Source organism: Nanorana parkeri, unplaced genomic scaffold (assembly GCF_000935625.1).
Source record: "Nanorana parkeri isolate BGI_ZX_2015 unplaced genomic scaffold, ASM93562v1 scaffold14, whole genome shotgun sequence".
Classification (NCBI taxonomy): Eukaryota; Metazoa; Chordata; class Amphibia; order Anura; family Dicroglossidae; genus Nanorana; species Nanorana parkeri.
In genome coordinates this window covers 2,816,643-2,834,778 of record NW_017306282.1, presented here as the reverse complement: position 1 = coordinate 2,834,778, position 18,136 = coordinate 2,816,643, and the positions used below count along the sequence as shown (strand labels likewise).

At 43.9% G+C, this 18,136-nt stretch overlaps 1 protein-coding gene across 2 annotated transcripts in view; it reads right to left on the bottom strand.

Annotated features, from left to right (window-relative positions):
• Positions 1-2,213: 2,213 nt before the first annotated feature.
• The window catches only part of PRMT8 (protein arginine methyltransferase 8), a 129,223-nt gene continuing 113,300 nt past the window's right edge, over positions 2,214-18,136 (bottom strand). For both annotated transcript variants that reach the window (XM_018557789.1, XM_018557782.1), the window contains exons 9-10: positions 6,731-6,852; positions 2,214-2,581 (exon numbers count right to left, since the gene is read on the bottom strand). In XM_018557789.1, the coding sequence (XP_018413291.1) occupies positions 2,498-2,581; positions 6,731-6,852 (206 nt within the window). In that variant the 3' untranslated portion in view covers positions 2,214-2,497. The remainder of the gene's footprint in view (positions 2,582-6,730; positions 6,853-18,136) is intronic.

Here is an 18,136-nt window from a genome sequence, read left to right as displayed (position 1 = left end):
TATAGGCATGACGTAATTCACCGTATTCAATTATTTTACCTTCCCATCTACCTTCTGCCACTCTGTTCACCCTGAAAAGCAAAGAGATATCTACCCGTTACTTCCAGGTATGGGGGAGCATATGACTCAGCCCCCCCCCCCCCCCCCCCGGTGAAACCTTTGGGCTTTGTTCCCCCCCCCCCCCCTCTCATGTGACAGCTCTGGTGCTTGGTTGCTTAGGCACTCAACTCTGTAATATTGGAAGAGACTCCTCATACCTGTGTAAGCTCCAACAGTACTTCTCTTTGCTCCCACAAGCACACATAGTGATGGGGGAGAAAAATCCAGATAAGAATAAACAGCTGCAGAGAGCAAAATTAGATTTCATTTGTTCAACTGCAAAGTAACCCAAACGCAAACTGCAAAGCAAATGAGAATTCATTTTTCACTGATCCGACTTCAGTAAACTGAAATATGGTTGGTTGCTACAGTACACAAGGCTTTGCACACTATTACCGCTCTCTTTGCACTCCTGTACCAATTAAGAATGATAGTCTTTTGACATTGCACTTGAAAACATTGCTGTTTTGTAATAAATGTTTTGGGCCTGTGTATAATATATGTGGGGAAGGCTGATGACGATGCCCATAATAACCAAACTGATGTTTTTTTTTTATCATTCTCTTAAAGGAGAGTTCCTGGAAAACTGAAAATTGACAAAGATAATTCAGCAGGTAGCTGTTGCATTTTACCTAAATTAAGGGGTCTATTGATAAATCTTCTGCCCAGCCGTATGCTGGGCGAATGTCCCTCGCTCAGCTCTTCCACCACTGGGTGGAGCTAGGGAGCAGAGGAAATTCTTCTGCTCCATCTAGTGGCAGGAATGCCATGTGAGCGGCATTTGACCAGTGTATGGCTGGGCATAAGATTTATAAGTAGACCCTGTATTTTCTATCTTTTCCAGGTTTTACTGGCAACCCTGCCTCCTGCTGGTGAAAAGTGATATTGCAGTTTGTCCCTAAAAATCAGCAATTCGTTTTGGGTTCATTGTATTCCTTGCATTGGTCTTTTTCTACATCACACACTGCTAATAAAACATGGTATTGGGAGTTCCACCATTGCTTAAATTAGATTAAAAAAACCTTCTGTTTTACTATAGGGAAAGGTCACAGGAAAATTGGGATTTTTTTTTGCACATTAGTTGAAACTATATTGAGAAAAATAAGCTGAATCTGATTGGTTGTTATGGGAAACATCCCTTCTCCATTACGTATCTTCTATCTTTTGTGTTGAATTTGTCCTGTTTGTAAAATATTTGTTGCTAATACTCGATTTGAACAGACTACTGTCTGGAGATCTCAGTAAATACGAGTTGTTGGTTCATAAGCATTAATAAGTTATTAATTTACCTTGTGGACTGCCACTGTTGCCCTAGGTGCTTATTTTGTTGATCAACTTTTTTAACTAAATTGTATTATTTAATGTTAAATGTATAAACAAATTTATTCTGAGTTTAATAAGAAAGTAATTGAATCATTGAATCTTCTTTGCTCAAATCCTTACAATTGCCCATTTTTTTCTGCTTCCAACACATCAACGTCAAGGACAAAATGCACACTTGCTGCTTAATATATCCCTCCCACTTCCAGGTACCATTGTAAGGAGGTAATCAATGTTATTCATTCACTTCACCTGACAGTGGTTATAATGTTATGGCTAATTGTTGTACATATAGACAAAGATAAAAGGGCGATGATTTACTGCTCTGACCACTTATGTTTGTAAATCCCAGCTTAAGCTATAGAGCTCTGTAACAAGACTTTTTATCAATAAAGCAGATTAAAAAAAGGTTGGAAAATGTGCAAAGTACACAAGAGGATGTAAAGATACAAAATATTAGTACACAACATTTCACAGTTGTAGAGTTGTACATGTAGATTGTGATGTTCTATGACGTTCATGCCATATTAACATTCCACGATTTTGCTGCCGTTGCAATCCAGGCTTTAAATGGTTACAGTAATTGATGCATGAATCCTTTATTTACAAAGAGTTTTTTTGAAAGAGAACATGGTACTTGGGGTCACATTTTTCATTTCTTACCAGTAGAAAATGAATCTGCCCGGCACACGTCAAGCTGTACAATGATTTCAACACTTGTTTTTGTATCCATAGCAGAAAGATTCCACATCTTATAGTGTATACCAATTTATTGCCAAAATACAAGCAATTCAAGCATCTTCTTTACAAATCAAAGACTTTCAGTTCCCAAAACAACAATTCCTATCTCAGATCACAATTAACCAGTAAACACAACATAGTTGCTCATTTCATTTATTAGCTACCTTCAACAGCTTAAATACGTCAAATTTATTTTTGATTCGCTTTGTTTCATCCCTTTTCCGTTGCCAGCACAGTTAGTCTTCGTTGCTACGGGCTCGCTTTCCCATCGCCGTGCAGCTTCCGAAGAACCCAGTGGCTTCAAGTATGGCAGGTAGAGGGTTAATGGGACGTTGTCCTAACGCATTTTGTAGTCGTGAGATATTGAGGCTTCACACAGCTGGCCTTTGAAATCCAGTTCTACTGTGAAATCCAGATCACGCTGAAACAAATGGTAAATATGTTAGGCTAGCAGGATGCGTCAACCCTTTATCTTCCACAGGAGTCACTGAGGAGGTTGTAGAGGTCAGTTGTCCCAAGAATGAGGGAAGGAGGCAAGAATCAAGGCACAGTGTTGTAACACTATATAATGCTGGGTAGCAAAAAAACATATGCAGTACATCTCTGCACTGCGTGCATGTTTCATACTTTAAGAAATGCTGAAACTACCCCAAAAAAGTGTTGATCCTGCCAGAAATCCAGTATGCTTCTTTCTTACTGTAGTGACCCAACAACTCTGCCTCTGCTACACTGAAAACCCAGTGTTGTCAGCCCTGCCCAGTTTTCTCCTGCTGGATTAAATAACCTCCCTCTTTCTATACCTCCTCCTTGGTTACATTCATCCTGAGAGCTGCCTTAAAGATGAGCCCACAATTAATAGAATTTGATTGCTAACTGTTTAACCCTTAAAACCAGGGCTGTCACTGTGTATACATGTATACAGTACATTGAATTCTTTCTAAGCAAAACAATGCTGCTGCCTTGACTCCTAAGAGACTGTCCACACACTGTTTGTAGGGAAAATGCCCTTGGGAGATGTAGCTCTGGGGGTGTGCCTACATCAATAGAAACTGAGCTCCCAGCAGCTGCCCCTGCAAAATTTCTACAAGCCTGGTGAAAATGTCACAAGGAGAATTAAAAGATGTTCCAGGAACAAGGTAAAAGAAAGAATAATGCTAAGACGTGATCTAGAGGGGAAGGTAAATTAGTTTTTAGGCCAGGTGCAGACTTGGGCGATCCTGGGACATGTGTCCCGGGACTACGCGATCCTGTGCGGTTGCACACAGGGGTTGCCGCTTGGCCCCATTGATTTCAATGGGGTTATACATGTACCTTTTCTTGCGACACACATCACGCATTTTTTTAGCCGCGATCCTGCGCTACTGCACAGGTGGACTCACGTCAGGGAACCGCACAATGCCTGGCGCGACTGGGGCGCCATTAGAAGAGGATGGCACAACCAGCGCGATCAGTGGTGGTGTGCGATTCCGTGACTGCGCAGCCATCCGCACGGTTTGTGCACGATTGCCGCGCGGTCATGGATCGCCCAGGTGTGAACCTGGCCTAAGTAACAATCATGAAAATAAAAAAATTGTGCGATTCTCCATACGAAGTCTAATACTTTACAGTGAATGGCGGTATGGTGAGAAGGTGATCTCAGCCATACTTCATAAAAAGGAGTGCCCACGTGGGATCCAGAGAGGATGGAGAATATTTTTAAAAGTTGAATTTTAAAATATAAAAACTATATTTGAAAGGTCTTTGTGTGTTTTAATTTAAATGGTGTATCTAACTTGATTATAGTTTCTGTTACCCTCTACACAGCCGGGAGGATTCTTGCACATGTGCTGAAGGAAACATGCTGACAGCAGGAGAGCAGAGTGAGCACAAACTCTGCTGTATTGCTTAAAAGAGAACTATGGGGTAAGTGTTTTTCCCCATAGTTCTCTTAAGGATCATGGGAGGACATATTCTAACATCCTCCCGTGACCCAAAGCTCAGTATATCGTGAGCTACAGTGCTGTTGAGATCCCAAATCTTTTGGCAGGCAGAGCAGTTGCCATAAAGCAGTGGCATAATTATAGCCGGAGCAGCCCACATATTTGCTATGGGGCCTGGGGTTAGAGGGGACCCCAATAGGTTGGCTGTTAAGAATGTCAAAACTGTGACGCTTCCAGTATAGTAGGGCTGAAGTCAGACCTCAGGATTGTCACTAGTCATAGATCCCCCTCTTATACAGTAAGAAGGATTTGCTTATCTAGCCGTGTAGATGTATTGTCCTTGTACTAAAGTTTGTATAAGAGTTATAGAGTTAATGTGTGAAACTGCATTAGTAGCATAATATAAGCTATTATTATTGTTGTTGTTGTTATTATTATGATGAATATTATTATTGTAACTACCACAACTATCATTTTTATCCAAAGCGCTGCTCCCCAGTCATGTACTCAATATGCTGACAGCTCTCTTGCTACCTCTCCTTGAGTTAAGCATACTTAATGTTAAGAACAATGGCATGTACAGCATTGTCACACACGCAGCTAGTTTCTGCAGAGAGCTAGCTGGGGGGGCCCCCTTTAAAAATTGCTATGGGGCCCCATGATTCATAGTTATGCCCCTGCATAGATGTATTTCAATGTCTTGTTTGGCATTTCGCCTGGAGTTCAGCTTTAATCCTGGACTCAAGAGGCGTGCAAGGCAGTGAGTTTTTCATCTGACAGGGAGAGAATATAAATGTTTTTTAAAATAACATATTTCCTTCTAGTTGGATATCAGCATGAGAAATGAGGTATGTTATCATTTGTGGATGAAGCACCATGAGAGAGTGGCAGTGCCAGCAGCGAGCAGTCGTTCTCCTTCTGCAGCCTGCATACTGATCAGCAGCACACATCAGGAATAATGTAGCTTTGGCAGGTGACACTGCCTTCATCTGCATAAGAGGATCAGACTGTGAACACAAATAGGGTGCTGAGGAAACAAAGGACACCTGAGTGCGTATACAAAACTGGAGTCAATGTATAACCACAAAAGGAAAAAATAAGCCCCTCCCTGTGAATGTGATTGCATTAAAGGAGAACTATGGGGTCAGGGCTTTTCCCCATAGTTCTCCTAAGGGTCATGGGAGAACACAAACTAGCGTTCTCCCGTGACCCAAAGCTCAGTATACCGCGAGCTACAGCTCGCGGTATACTGAGATGCCGCAGCCGGGACGGATCCCGACAATTCTGTCTGGATCCACGCAGCTGCGGTATTGATAGCTGGCTCTGCCTATACAGCGGCAGAGCCAGCTGTGCCCGCCCCCTCTCCCGTCTGTTTCGCCAGTCAGCGCTGGAGGATCGGACAGGGGAGGGGAGGAATCCCTGCAGGGAGCCGTGAGTGACAGTCAGGGCTCTCTGCAGGGATAGATCGAGAAGTGAGCGAGCGACGGTATGTGTTAGCTCACTTCCCGATCTACTGAGCCGACCTGTGACAGTTTCATTGTCACAGGTCGGACTTAGATTATGAGGCTGAGTGAAAATCGCTCACTTCATAATTCTCCTTTAAAAGCTGATCTCTAGGAAAATATAAAAGACACAAATGAATGCAACTCTGTAATCAATAATACATTGATACATTTTTTTTTAAATGCAAGCAGTAAAAGTACCTGAATTTGACCTGGTAAAACCTTCTTGCAGTACAGAAGGGCCAGAGTGTGAGAGGAAGAAGTAGCACACACAGCCAATCAGTTCATGCGCTGACAAGAGGCATGCTGATAGGAGGATAAAACAAGCTGAGAGAGAGAGATGAGCTTATCACTGTGCTGCTTCTCCTTTCACTGTCCAGGACCAGGATGACCTAGGTTCAGAGGAGGTCAGTTGAATGATGCTTGCCATCAGACTTAGGACATCTAGTGGCACAAAAAAGTACTGCAGGGGATATTTCTAGATTGAAGGAAATGCAGGTTTTGTTATTTATCTTTTAAATAGCTATTCATTTTTGTCTTGCTATTATTGGATGGAGTTCTGCTTTAATCTTTGAAATAGCTGTAATTCAGTGATACATTAAAGTGCTACCTTCCTGTAAAGATGAGGGGAAAGGGGGGCACTTGGACCAGAAATTCAAATGCACACTGCGGGTTTATTCACTATAGCAAAGGTGAGTTAGCAAAGTGCAACAATGCAACCTGTAACAGCCAATCAGAATGCATCTTAAATTGGCATGGGTTCCTGGACTTTATCAATGGGCCTGCTTCTTCTTATTTACACTTGTCTTGTCTAGACAGTTAAGGCCCAGCTCTATCTAAAACATATTATTTAGTTTTAGATAGAGTAGAGGAAGTGTAAAGCCTCCAGCAGCTTGTGTTGTTCTTTGTATCCCTATTGGGGAGATTTTTCCCCACTTCCTGTCAGTACTGCAAGTGATAGGAAAGTCCTAACTACAACCCCCTATACTGCAGTCAGAGAAATATGAGATGTATTCTGATTGGTTGCTCTGAGTGCTTCAAATACAATCGTTCCTTGTATGTTTTATTGACTACAAATGCCTATTTCTTACTCAAACGCTATTGATCATCAGAACATTAAACACACAAGCAGACTGAAAAAGGACTTACAATGTTGTTAGCGTTTGGTTTCATTGATATGCTTCCATATAGCTCTTCCCCCCTTCGTACTGTTAGGTAATCCTCCAGGTAGAAGACTGTTTGTTTCCAGTGCGTGTAAGGAGCATCGGGGGCTGTGGAAAAATAAAAAAAAGTTGAATCACTGATAAAAAGTCTAACTTTTCTTAGAGGCATTGGAAAAGAAAAGAAAAAAGAAAGAATAGCTCCGGCTGCAATACTTTCCTTCAGTCCAGCACTGTCCCTTGCAATACCTCTACTTCACCACAAGATGTCCTCAGTCTTCCAAATGGAATAACACCCAGGGGCTAATTTACTAAGCTCCCGAAGGCAGCTGAGTGAATAACCAAGCCAAAGTGAAGTGAGCCGAATGCCGTTTGACTATTCACTTCATCCGCGTACGTCTGAATCAGCTAAAATCAGTCGTACATCGGCTAGGTTCAGGTGGCTTTGGTTCAGCCAAACATGCTCAGCATGTTCGGCTCAGCCGAAGCAAAGGGACCGTTAGACTCAGCCGATCCAGATGTTGGATCGGCTGAGCCTAACCTCCAGTTTACTCGCTGCTTTTTTGCCCTATTCTCATATTCAAATAGCCTGAGGACGCTGGGCTGTCATTGAATGAGAAAAACTGGGCGGAGCCAGCCATGACATCATGGCTGGCTCCGCCCAGTTGTTGTCATTTGCGGGGAAAACGGTTTGCTTCTGCAGATCGTTCTCCTCACTTTGGCTGTGACTACGGCTCACCCAAGCCTAAGCATATGTGCACGGCGCGGCTGAGCTGTTCGCTTGCCTTCGGCTGCTGTACGAACTATTGTGAATAGCCCGTACAGCAGTCCTCCGGTACCGGCTGAACCGGAGGGCTCTGGCGGCCAAAGTGAGCCAAAGGATTAGCCGATGCTTCGGCTTAATCCTGCAGCTCCTTTGTAAATAACCCTCCCAGTGTCACTCAAGCTGGGAGACTGAACAAAGAGTGTAGGACATCATGGCCCCTTCCCCTGAGAAGGTACCACCAGGACCCTGGCACCCAGAGCACAAGCCGCAAGTCTTATTCTGAGTGCCCCGGGTCTCCATTGAGATATGGGGATGATGCATTGTATGCACAATCTAGTTTTGAAACATTGTGTAATTTGTATCTATTAATATTTATTTTGTTCTCTAAGCAATAATACATTTGCTTTTTATTTCAGCCATGTCTCATAATGTGACATTACAGTTTTCAGACCAATTCACTGTTCTTCAGTTAAAAAGATTGTATTATTCTTAGGCTTATTTAGTCTACACCAGTAATCATGGTATTCTAACAGCTTCTCAACATTTTAACCTGGGTACCCAGAGGTGCGCCTGGTAAAAACACCTCTGGGCAGGAGTGTCCCTACACCAATCGCCGCCTGAGGCCAGGATCTTTGCTAATGTCTGGAGGCTGGGGTGGGGTGCTGGTGTTGGATGTGCGTTTCCAGGGTGGGTGTGGCCTGGTCCAGGGGTGCTGGCAGTAGCTCTTCCGGCTGCCTCATTATAGGGACAGCCTGCCCCTGGGTGCCACCATCACACATTATAAATGTAGAGAGCAGAGATGACATCATCACAATAGGGGTGGAGGTGAAGTCTGGATCTTGGAGTTTGGCTTTAAGATCCAGCGTCAGACTCAAAGTAAATAAAACCTAATAACAGAATAGACAAATAGGCATGTTCAGTTAGAACATGAATATTCAGATCCTTGCAAAAGTCCAATCGTGACTGGTTCTACACAGGATTCATTTTTTTTTTCTTGGTCCCCGGATGTTACAATAATCCCGTATTCTAGAAGGCTGTAATATGTAATTTTCTTTTTAGTGAAAGACACATTGACAGGGGTCTCAGCAAACAAGCTTCCAAACATCCATGTCTGCCTCCTGGCCTAATACTGTGACAGACAGTAAATTGAAACTGAAAACCATTTTTTTCCCAAAGCCTATCTTTAGAAAACCATTTCCATCACATTATTGAAATGCTACTTTATTTAAATCACTCATACTTGCATGGAAATTGAAGTACATCTTAGTAATATAGTTTTCTATTAGAAATGTAACTGGTAGATTTAGCTGAGAATAATCTTCTATGTGTCAGCAAGCCTGACTCACCTCCATCTGAATCTAACATTTCAGTTTTATAGGGTTGCCTTCATTTGGAATCCCATGTTTGTGACAATGACAATAAGTGAGATCAACTATAACACTAACAGGAGGGCTTAAAAGAGGAAATCCCCCCCACCTTATTTTTTAACCCCTTTTTACTTATTTGGTGGGTGTTCCCCAAAATACATACTCACACATCTAGCGAATCCAACGTTGTCATGGTGCAATCTACTAATCTGCTTGTTAGCTCGTTTGTGATAGCAATAAAGTCAAGTACAAAAATGTCAAAAGAATAAAGAATACTAAATAAAATAAAAAATTAAAAGGAACCCCAATGCCCCCAATGCAAACAAGCACGTAGGGCATGTAAACAGCGATTGCGCCACACGTTAGGTTTGGTAATGATGCAAAAGTCGGAGTGAGAGCAATTATTCTAGGGCCATAATTCCGTGTTAACTCTAAACTGATGAGCACTGATTAAAGGGTCACCTATGGACAATTTTGAGTGCCATTGCTTTTCACCATTGGATGGGCGTGCACAATTTTAAGGCTTGACACAGTGGCGGAACTACCAGGGTCGCAGTGGTCGCCGGCGCGACCGGGCCCTGGCGTTCCGCCACTCGGGGGGGAGGGGCCCAGGAAGGAAGAAGGGCCCAGACCGTGGCAGTGGAGTAACAAGCGGGGGGCCCGATAGAGCGGCAAAGGCAGACGGACGAGCAGGAGGGGGTTGCACCGGTCGATAGCAGTGATGCGGGCGGGCCGGCCGTGAACACGGCCGCTAGCACCCAGCAGCAGCCATCCTGATAGTAAAGTGAGCCCAGTCTGGATGTTCCTGGCCGCTGTCCCCCACGGTAGTTTGTGTTTTTTTTTGTTTTTTTTTACAGCCTACTTGAGTTTCCTTCAGCTGAGAGGACCGTGACATGTGAGGTAAGTGCTTTCCATTATAGGACATGGAACAGAACATGGCTGAATTTGGAACTGACTATATTCTATTCCATGCTCTATAATGACATTGTATTACTAGAAAACTACAAGTCAGCACTACAAAACTACATACAGTTCCATGTATGATAGAAGGCTGTTTTAATTACTGTCCTCATGAAAGTACTAGTAATACAATGTCTTTATAGAAACATAGAATAGAACATAGTTGAACTTGAAATTTACTGCACTATAATGCCATTGTATTACTAGTATTTTCATGAGGAATTCATTAAAACAGCCTTCTAGTCATACAGGGGACTACAAGTCCCAGCATGCACTCACTGTCCCTGTACACCTCTCACAAATCACCCAGTGAACTACTGCAGGGGGCTTGCATGCTGGAACTTGTAGTTCCCTGGGTGATTTATATGTGGGGGTGTAAAAGGACAATGAGGGCACGATGGGACTTGTAGATCCCTGGTTGATGTGGAGGGGTGAATAGGGACAATGAAGGCATGTTGGTTGTAGTTGAACTATAAGTCCCAGCATGCCTTCATTGTTATACCCCCAGGGGCCTGGAAAGGAAGAAGAGGGCCCAGCCCAGTTACCGGCGAGGCCCTCGACATTGCCTCCTGGGACTACAGCTCCGAGCAGGCCAGTGCTCCACAGCGTGCCGAGGGGGATGGGGCTTCATGGCTTCTTGCATCGGGGCCCTGAGGTTCCTAGTTACGCCTCTGGCTTGACAGGTTTTGTATCTATTGTATTTTGTATGTGTGCACTAAAATTCATTTTAGTGTATTTTTTACTCAACATTTGATGAACATTTGGGCAAATATGCAGCCACCATTTTCTCCTCTGCTTATATAAAATATATAATGTTTTCACCTCTGCTTATATAAAATATATAATGTTATTAAAAAAATTATATTTTAAAACGTGTGTGCAAAATGAAAAAAACGCTCCGTTCCTGAGATGGTTAAAGCACATTTTGTGGGTATAACCAGGGCTGTCCCTATAATGAGGCCATTTCCCTAGGAGGCATCTATTGGTGTCATCTTGGGGGGCAGTATTTGCAGTGTGCCTGCCGCCCTCTTTCAAGGCAGAGTGTCCGAGGTTGCTAAGAGCTAGGTGGGATAACCCAGCAAGAGTGTCCCAGGTTAATAACCCAGCTGTTATTAACCTGGGACACTCTTGCTCAGCTCCTGGCAACCAATGACGTCACTATTTACCAGGAGCTGAGCGGAATGTTCTGACCAGTATAATGCAATCCCCGGTTAGCAGGCACCATCACCACCACCGCCCCCTCCCCCAATGCCTCAGGTGGGGAAAAGGCTAGGGATGCCCCTGGGTATAAGGACAGTGATTCTGCTCAGGTTGTATTAAAGCATATTACACATTATAGCACAGTAAAGGCCCCACTCACTGGCAATGGCGCGATATGGGGTCGCATTGCTCTTGTCCTTGGAGTGCCCAAGGATGCCCCGGACCTTTCGCAATCTCTGATGCTCTCTTCTTTCCACTATCTTTATGAATGTTGATCCAAGGATCCATCCATGCCCATCATTCTGTAGAGAGCTGCATCTGTGTGAAATCTACAACCAGGAGTATCCCTAGCCTTTTTGCTGCCTGATACGTGGGGGTGGGGGTGTGCTGGTGGTTCACGCAATCAGTAGCAGGTGGGGTGTGTGTGCTGGTGGAAAGTGATACCGTTAAGAGCCAGATGGAAAGATGTGTAAGAGATCTGCATCTCCCCGTCCAGCTCTAAGCAACCTGGGATGCTCTGGCCGGCTTCCCATCCAGCTCGTGGCAACCAGTGACCTTAGTTTGCGAAAAGCAAAAAAAACCTCTCCCCATCTGGCTCTTAGCAACCTAAGACGCTCTGTGCAGAGAGGGGGTGGCAAGCATACTGCAAACATGGGCGGCAGGAAGAGCGGCCATGCCACTCTTCCTGCCGCCCAGCCACATGACCTAAAGAGATGTAGACTGAGCCAACAGCCTCATGCTGCCTCATCAAAGGGACGGCCCTGTCCACAACACCTATATAGACCGACCAGGGTCCACCACTCCACCAACACTTCTCAGGCTTGTGACAATGGTAGCTTTGGTGAAAAGCCAAGCTTGGTCTGCCACAGCTGGCTGTGCAACAAAGTCATCATTGTCACAAGCCTGTGAAGTGATCTCCCCAATGTAGATTCAGACAAAGATAAAAGATGTAATAGGGGTGGAAACCTGGTCCCAGTCAGTATCATGGTTTCTTACCCTTCCTTGTCCAGTTGAGCTGCGGCCTGTCTTCTGTGCAGTGTGTTTGACACTGCTCTCCTCTTTGGGGCCCTCTAATGACCAGACCTGTAAACATCATCTGCAACTACTGGCAAACCTCTAGCAACTTCGTGTCTCAGAGTGATAATGGAAACACCAGTTCACAATTTAACCCTCAGCTTGTTCATTTAGTCTCCGCCCTTGCGTGTGTTCAGATCTACCAAGTGCTATGCTGTTGTTCCTCTTCTCCATGTTTGACCCTGGCTCTGCCTGACTGATCTCCTGGTTTCTGACTCCTGCTATTGTTTCCATTCATCATGCTCTCAATGTCCCTTGGCCTGGTTCGGCTGACTACCCCACTTGGCATCTGACCTCTGGCCTGGCATTAACGAGGTCCTTGACTTTCATTATTTTTTTTTGCCATTGTGTGCCATTTTTGTTTATGATTATTTTCAATAAACTCCTTTTATTTTTAACCTGCACATTAAGTTTCTGTCTGGTTTCTGTTTCCTTGACAGTCAGGCCCAAGCCAATGGTAGCTTCCCCGTCACAGCTGCGAAGAAGAACTGCAAAGATACCGTCACAGTGGTTTAGGAAAGCAATCAATATCCAACAGAGGATAGAACCCTGTCCCACTCCACTTAAAGAAAGAAATTCTTTTAGGATGGGAATGTAGGTTCAAAAATTGCGGTTAGCATTTCTTTCCACACTTGAAGAGCTGCGTAAAACAAATATATGTATCCAAAAATACATAGATACATATTAAAAAAAAAAATGAATGTAATATCTTCAGATTCAGATCTAATAATAAACCAGCTGACAACCTATTTGAAATACAACCGTTTGGCTTTAGATCTGAGCCAAACTAGGGCCGAGGATCAAAAGGAAACTCCCCGTAGAATGCAAGTCTGTAAGTGTATTTATACACTGTGCTGCTATAATCAGCTGTTTTAATTATTTAGCACACAATCTTTTCATGTTTAACCAACAGACAGACTATATCAAATGTAGACACAGCGGACAGTAGTTTTTGAAGATGAAACAAAGTACAATTTTTACAAGTCAGCACTACAAAACTACATACAGTTCCATGTATGATAGAAGGCTGTTTTAATTACTGTCCTCATGAAAGTACTAGTAATACAATGTCTTTATAGAAACATAGAATAGAACATAGTTGAACTTGAAATTTACTGCACTATAATGCCATTGTATTACTAGTATTTTCATGAGGAATTCATTAAAACAGCCTTCTAGTCATACAGGGGACTACAAGTCCCAGCATGCACTCACTGTCCCTGTACACCTCTCACAAATCACCCAGTGAACTACTGCAGGGGGCTTGCATGCTGGAACTTGTAGTTCCCTGGGTGATTTATATGTGGGGGTGTAAAAGGACAATGAGGGCACGATGGGACTTGTAGATCCCTGGTTGATGTGGAGGGGTGAATAGGGACAATGAAGGCATGTTGGTTGTAGTTGAACTATAAGTCCCAGCATGCCTTCATTGTTATACCCCCAGGGGCCTGGAAAGGAAGAAGAGGGCCCAGCCCAGTTACCGGCGAGGCCCTCGACATTGCCTCCTGGGACTACAGCTCCGAGCAGGCCAGTGCTCCACAGCGTGCCGAGGGGGATGGGGCTTCATGGCTTCTTGCATCGGGGCCCTGAGGTTCCTAGTTACGCCTCTGGCTTGACAGGTTTTGTATCTATTGTATTTTGTATGTGTGCACTAAAATTCATTTTAGTGTATTTTTTACTCAACATTTGATGAACATTTGGGCAAATATGCAGCCACCATTTTCTCCTCTGCTTATATAAAATATATAATGTTTTCACCTCTGCTTATATAAAATATATAATGTTTTCACCTCTGCTTATATAAAATATATAATGTTATTAAAAAAATTATATTTTAAAACGTGTGTGCAAAATGAAAAAAACGCTCCGTTCCTGAGATGGTTAAAGCACATTTTGTGGGTATAACCAGGGCTGTCCCTATAATGAGGCCATTTCCCTAGGAGGCATCTATTGGTGTCATCTTGGGGGGCAGTATTTGCAGTGTGCCTGCCGCCCTCTTTCAAGGCAGAGTGTCCGAGGTTGCTAAGAGCTAGGTGGGATAACCCAGCAAGAGTGTCCCAGGTTAATAACCCAGCTGTTATTAACCTGGGACACTCTTGCTCAGCTCCTGGCAACCAATGACGTCACTATTTACCAGGAGCTGAGCGGAATGTTCTGACCAGTATAATGCAATCCCCGGTTAGCAGGCACCATCACCACCACCGCCCCCTCCCCCAATGCCTCAGGTGGGGAAAAGGCTAGGGATGCCCCTGGGTATAAGGACAGTGATTCTGCTCAGGTTGTATTAAAGCATATTACACATTATAGCACAGTAAAGGCCCCACTCACTGGCAATGGCGCGATATGGGGTCGCATTGCTCTTGTCCTTGGAGTGCCCAAGGATGCCCCGGACCTTTCGCAATCTCTGATGCTCTCTTCTTTCCACTATCTTTATGAATGTTGATCCAAGGATCCATCCATGCCCATCATTCTGTAGAGAGCTGCATCTGTGTGAAATCTACAACCAGGAGTATCCCTAGCCTTTTTGCTGCCTGATACGTGGGGGTGGGGGTGTGCTGGTGGTTCACGCAATCAGTAGCAGGTGGGGTGTGTGTGCTGGTGGAAAGTGATACCGTTAAGAGCCAGATGGAAAGATGTGTAAGAGATCTGCATCTCCCCGTCCAGCTCTAAGCAACCTGGGATGCTCTGGCCGGCTTCCCATCCAGCTCGTGGCAACCAGTGACCTTAGTTTGCGAAAAGCAAAAAAAACCTCTCCCCATCTGGCTCTTAGCAACCTAAGACGCTCTGTGCAGAGAGGGGGTGGCAAGCATACTGCAAACATGGGCGGCAGGAAGAGCGGCCATGCCACTCTTCCTGCCGCCCAGCCACATGACCTAAAGAGATGTAGACTGAGCCAACAGCCTCATGCTGCCTCATCAAAGGGACGGCCCTGTCCACAACACCTATATAGACCGACCAGGGTCCACCACTCCACCAACACTTCTCAGGCTTGTGACAATGGTAGCTTTGGTGAAAAGCCAAGCTTGGTCTGCCACAGCTGGCTGTGCAACAAAGTCATCATTGTCACAAGCCTGTGAAGTGATCTCCCCAATGTAGATTCAGACAAAGATAAAAGATGTAATAGGGGTGGAAACCTGGTCCCAGTCAGTATCATGGTTTCTTACCCTTCCTTGTCCAGTTGAGCTGCGGCCTGTCTTCTGTGCAGTGTGTTTGACACTGCTCTCCTCTTTGGGGCCCTCTAATGACCAGACCTGTAAACATCATCTGCAACTACTGGCAAACCTCTAGCAACTTCGTGTCTCAGAGTGATAATGGAAACACCAGTTCACAATTTAACCCTCAGCTTGTTCATTTAGTCTCCGCCCTTGCGTGTGTTCAGATCTACCAAGTGCTATGCTGTTGTTCCTCTTCTCCATGTTTGACCCTGGCTCTGCCTGACTGATCTCCTGGTTTCTGACTCCTGCTATTGTTTCCATTCATCATGCTCTCAATGTCCCTTGGCCTGGTTCGGCTGACTACCCCACTTGGCATCTGACCTCTGGCCTGGCATTAACGAGGTCCTTGACTTTCATTATTTTTTTTTGCCATTGTGTGCCATTTTTGTTTATGATTATTTTCAATAAACTCCTTTTATTTTTAACCTGCACATTAAGTTTCTGTCTGGTTTCTGTTTCCTTGACAGTCAGGCCCAAGCCAATGGTAGCTTCCCCGTCACAGCTGCGAAGAAGAACTGCAAAGATACCGTCACAGTGGTTTAGGAAAGCAATCAATATCCAACAGAGGATAGAACCCTGTCCCACTCCACTTAAAGAAAGAAATTCTTTTAGGATGGGAATGTAGGTTCAAAAATTGCGGTTAGCATTTCTTTCCACACTTGAAGAGCTGCGTAAAACAAATATATGTATCCAAAAATACATAGATACATATTAAAAAAAAAATGAATGTAATATCTTCAGATTCAGATCTAATAATAAACCAGCTGACAACCTATTTGAAATACAACCGTTTGGCTTTAGATCTGAGCCAAACTAGGGCCGAGGATCAAAAGGAAACTCCCCGTAGAATGCAAGTCTGTAAGTGTATTTATACACTGTGCTGCTATAATCAGCTGTTTTAATTATTTAGCACACAATCTTTTCATGTTTAACCAACAGACAGACTATATCAAATGTAGACATTGCTCACCCAATTTACCATATAAGCTAGTTTAAATGGGCTTTTGAGACCAATTAAAGCCCAAATTCATCCCAACTTTTTTTAAAAAGTTTTGTACATAGAGGGGAAGGGTTAAACACATGTCATGTTTTTGTTGCTGTCTGTGCCTCTATTGGGCACATTTATTAAAGCTGAACTCAGGGCTTCAGGTGTAATTCAAAAGGGGAATTCCTTGGCGAAGGGAAAGTTACAATGACAGTGACCACAAATACAAGGGCAAATGAAGCAGTCCGCACGTGCCCTTCTACTGCTTTGGACTCTTCTTTGTTTGATGGCACCTCAGTTTTTCTGTTATAATCGACTTCTCCAGGGCCCCCTCCTACCCTTTATCGGGTCCACAGGAAGTTTACAACCAAAGATCACAGCGCCTTTCACTCTTCCTCACATTTGAGAAAGCATGATGTGTTCCAGACTCACCATTTTACAGGCAGGTAGCAGTGGGGTGGATGAGTGAAGTACAGCAATGTCTGGATGGAAAACTGAACTACTCAGCAGGTTAGCTGTGCTCTTTGTGTGCATCTCAAAGTCTAATTTTCAATTTTGACAGGAGAGTAGATCAAATAAAAAGTAAAAGGTAAACAGCTGATATTTGATACCTTTTCACAAAAAATGAAATAAAGTTTCTTTAAGTGCATTTTAGCTGACATTAAAATTATAGCTTCAGCCTTCTGTTCTCATGATGTGTACTTTTTCATGGCACAGAAAGATTACAGCCCAGCTTTATGAAAACATAAAAATGGAACACAAAGAAAAATAACGCATAGCTGGAATTTATATTTTTTTGGCAGGGATCATTGAATAAGGCAATTACTTATCATTAGACGCTCACACAATGTTGGAGGCATTAGTCATGCCATTAAAGACTAAATTTAAAAGAGTGGGAGTAGTGAATGGCACAGGCTGATATAATGCATCGATTGTCCTTAGGGAGACGACGAAAATGTAAGAGTACCGTCACATTCAACTCACTGTACTACAGGTGTTAAAGGAGAACTATGAGGTGAGTGCTTTTCACCCATCCTCATCCTCATAGTGGTAGATGACCTGTGACAATGAAAGTGTCACAGGTCGGCTCAGTAAATTGGGAAGTGAGCGAACACATACTGGCGTTCGCTCACATCTCGATCTTGTCACGGCAGAGAGCCGTGACAGGGGGGGGACTGGATTCCCCCCCCCCGCTCCGATCCTCCAGCGCTGACTGGCGGAACAGACGGGGGAGGGGGCGGGTACAGCTGGCTACAGCTGAAGCTTGCGGTATACTGAGCTTAGGGTGACGGGAGGACGCTAGTTTGTGTCCTCCCGTTACCCTTAGGAGAACTATGGGGAAAAGCCCTGACCCCATAGTTCTCCTTTAACTGTTAGAAAAGAGTTCTATACAATTTAATAGCAGCCCACTATAATCTAAAGAACACTTTGCATTATGATGGCTTTAAAACACTCGGGCTTATTCAATAATTAACAAAAGGAGCAATGAGATAATTACCAAGTGCAGCCAGTCCTAGAAAACAAAAACTAGAACAAGATGGTGTCTGGTTGGCTGCAATGACTATTTTACATTTAGTGGTTTTCTTCATACATTGTAAGCCTGGATATCTTCAACCACTTCAAGACCAGGTGTTTAGACCCCCTTCCTGGCCAGGCCATTTTTCAGTATTCAGCGCTGCGGTACTTTGACTGACGTTTATTCCGTCATGCAACGCTGTACTGAAATTAATTTTATACCATTTTTTGGGGACAGATAGAGCTTTATTTTGGTGGTATTTAATCACCACTGGGGTTTTTATTTTTTACTATAATAAAGGAAGAATTACAG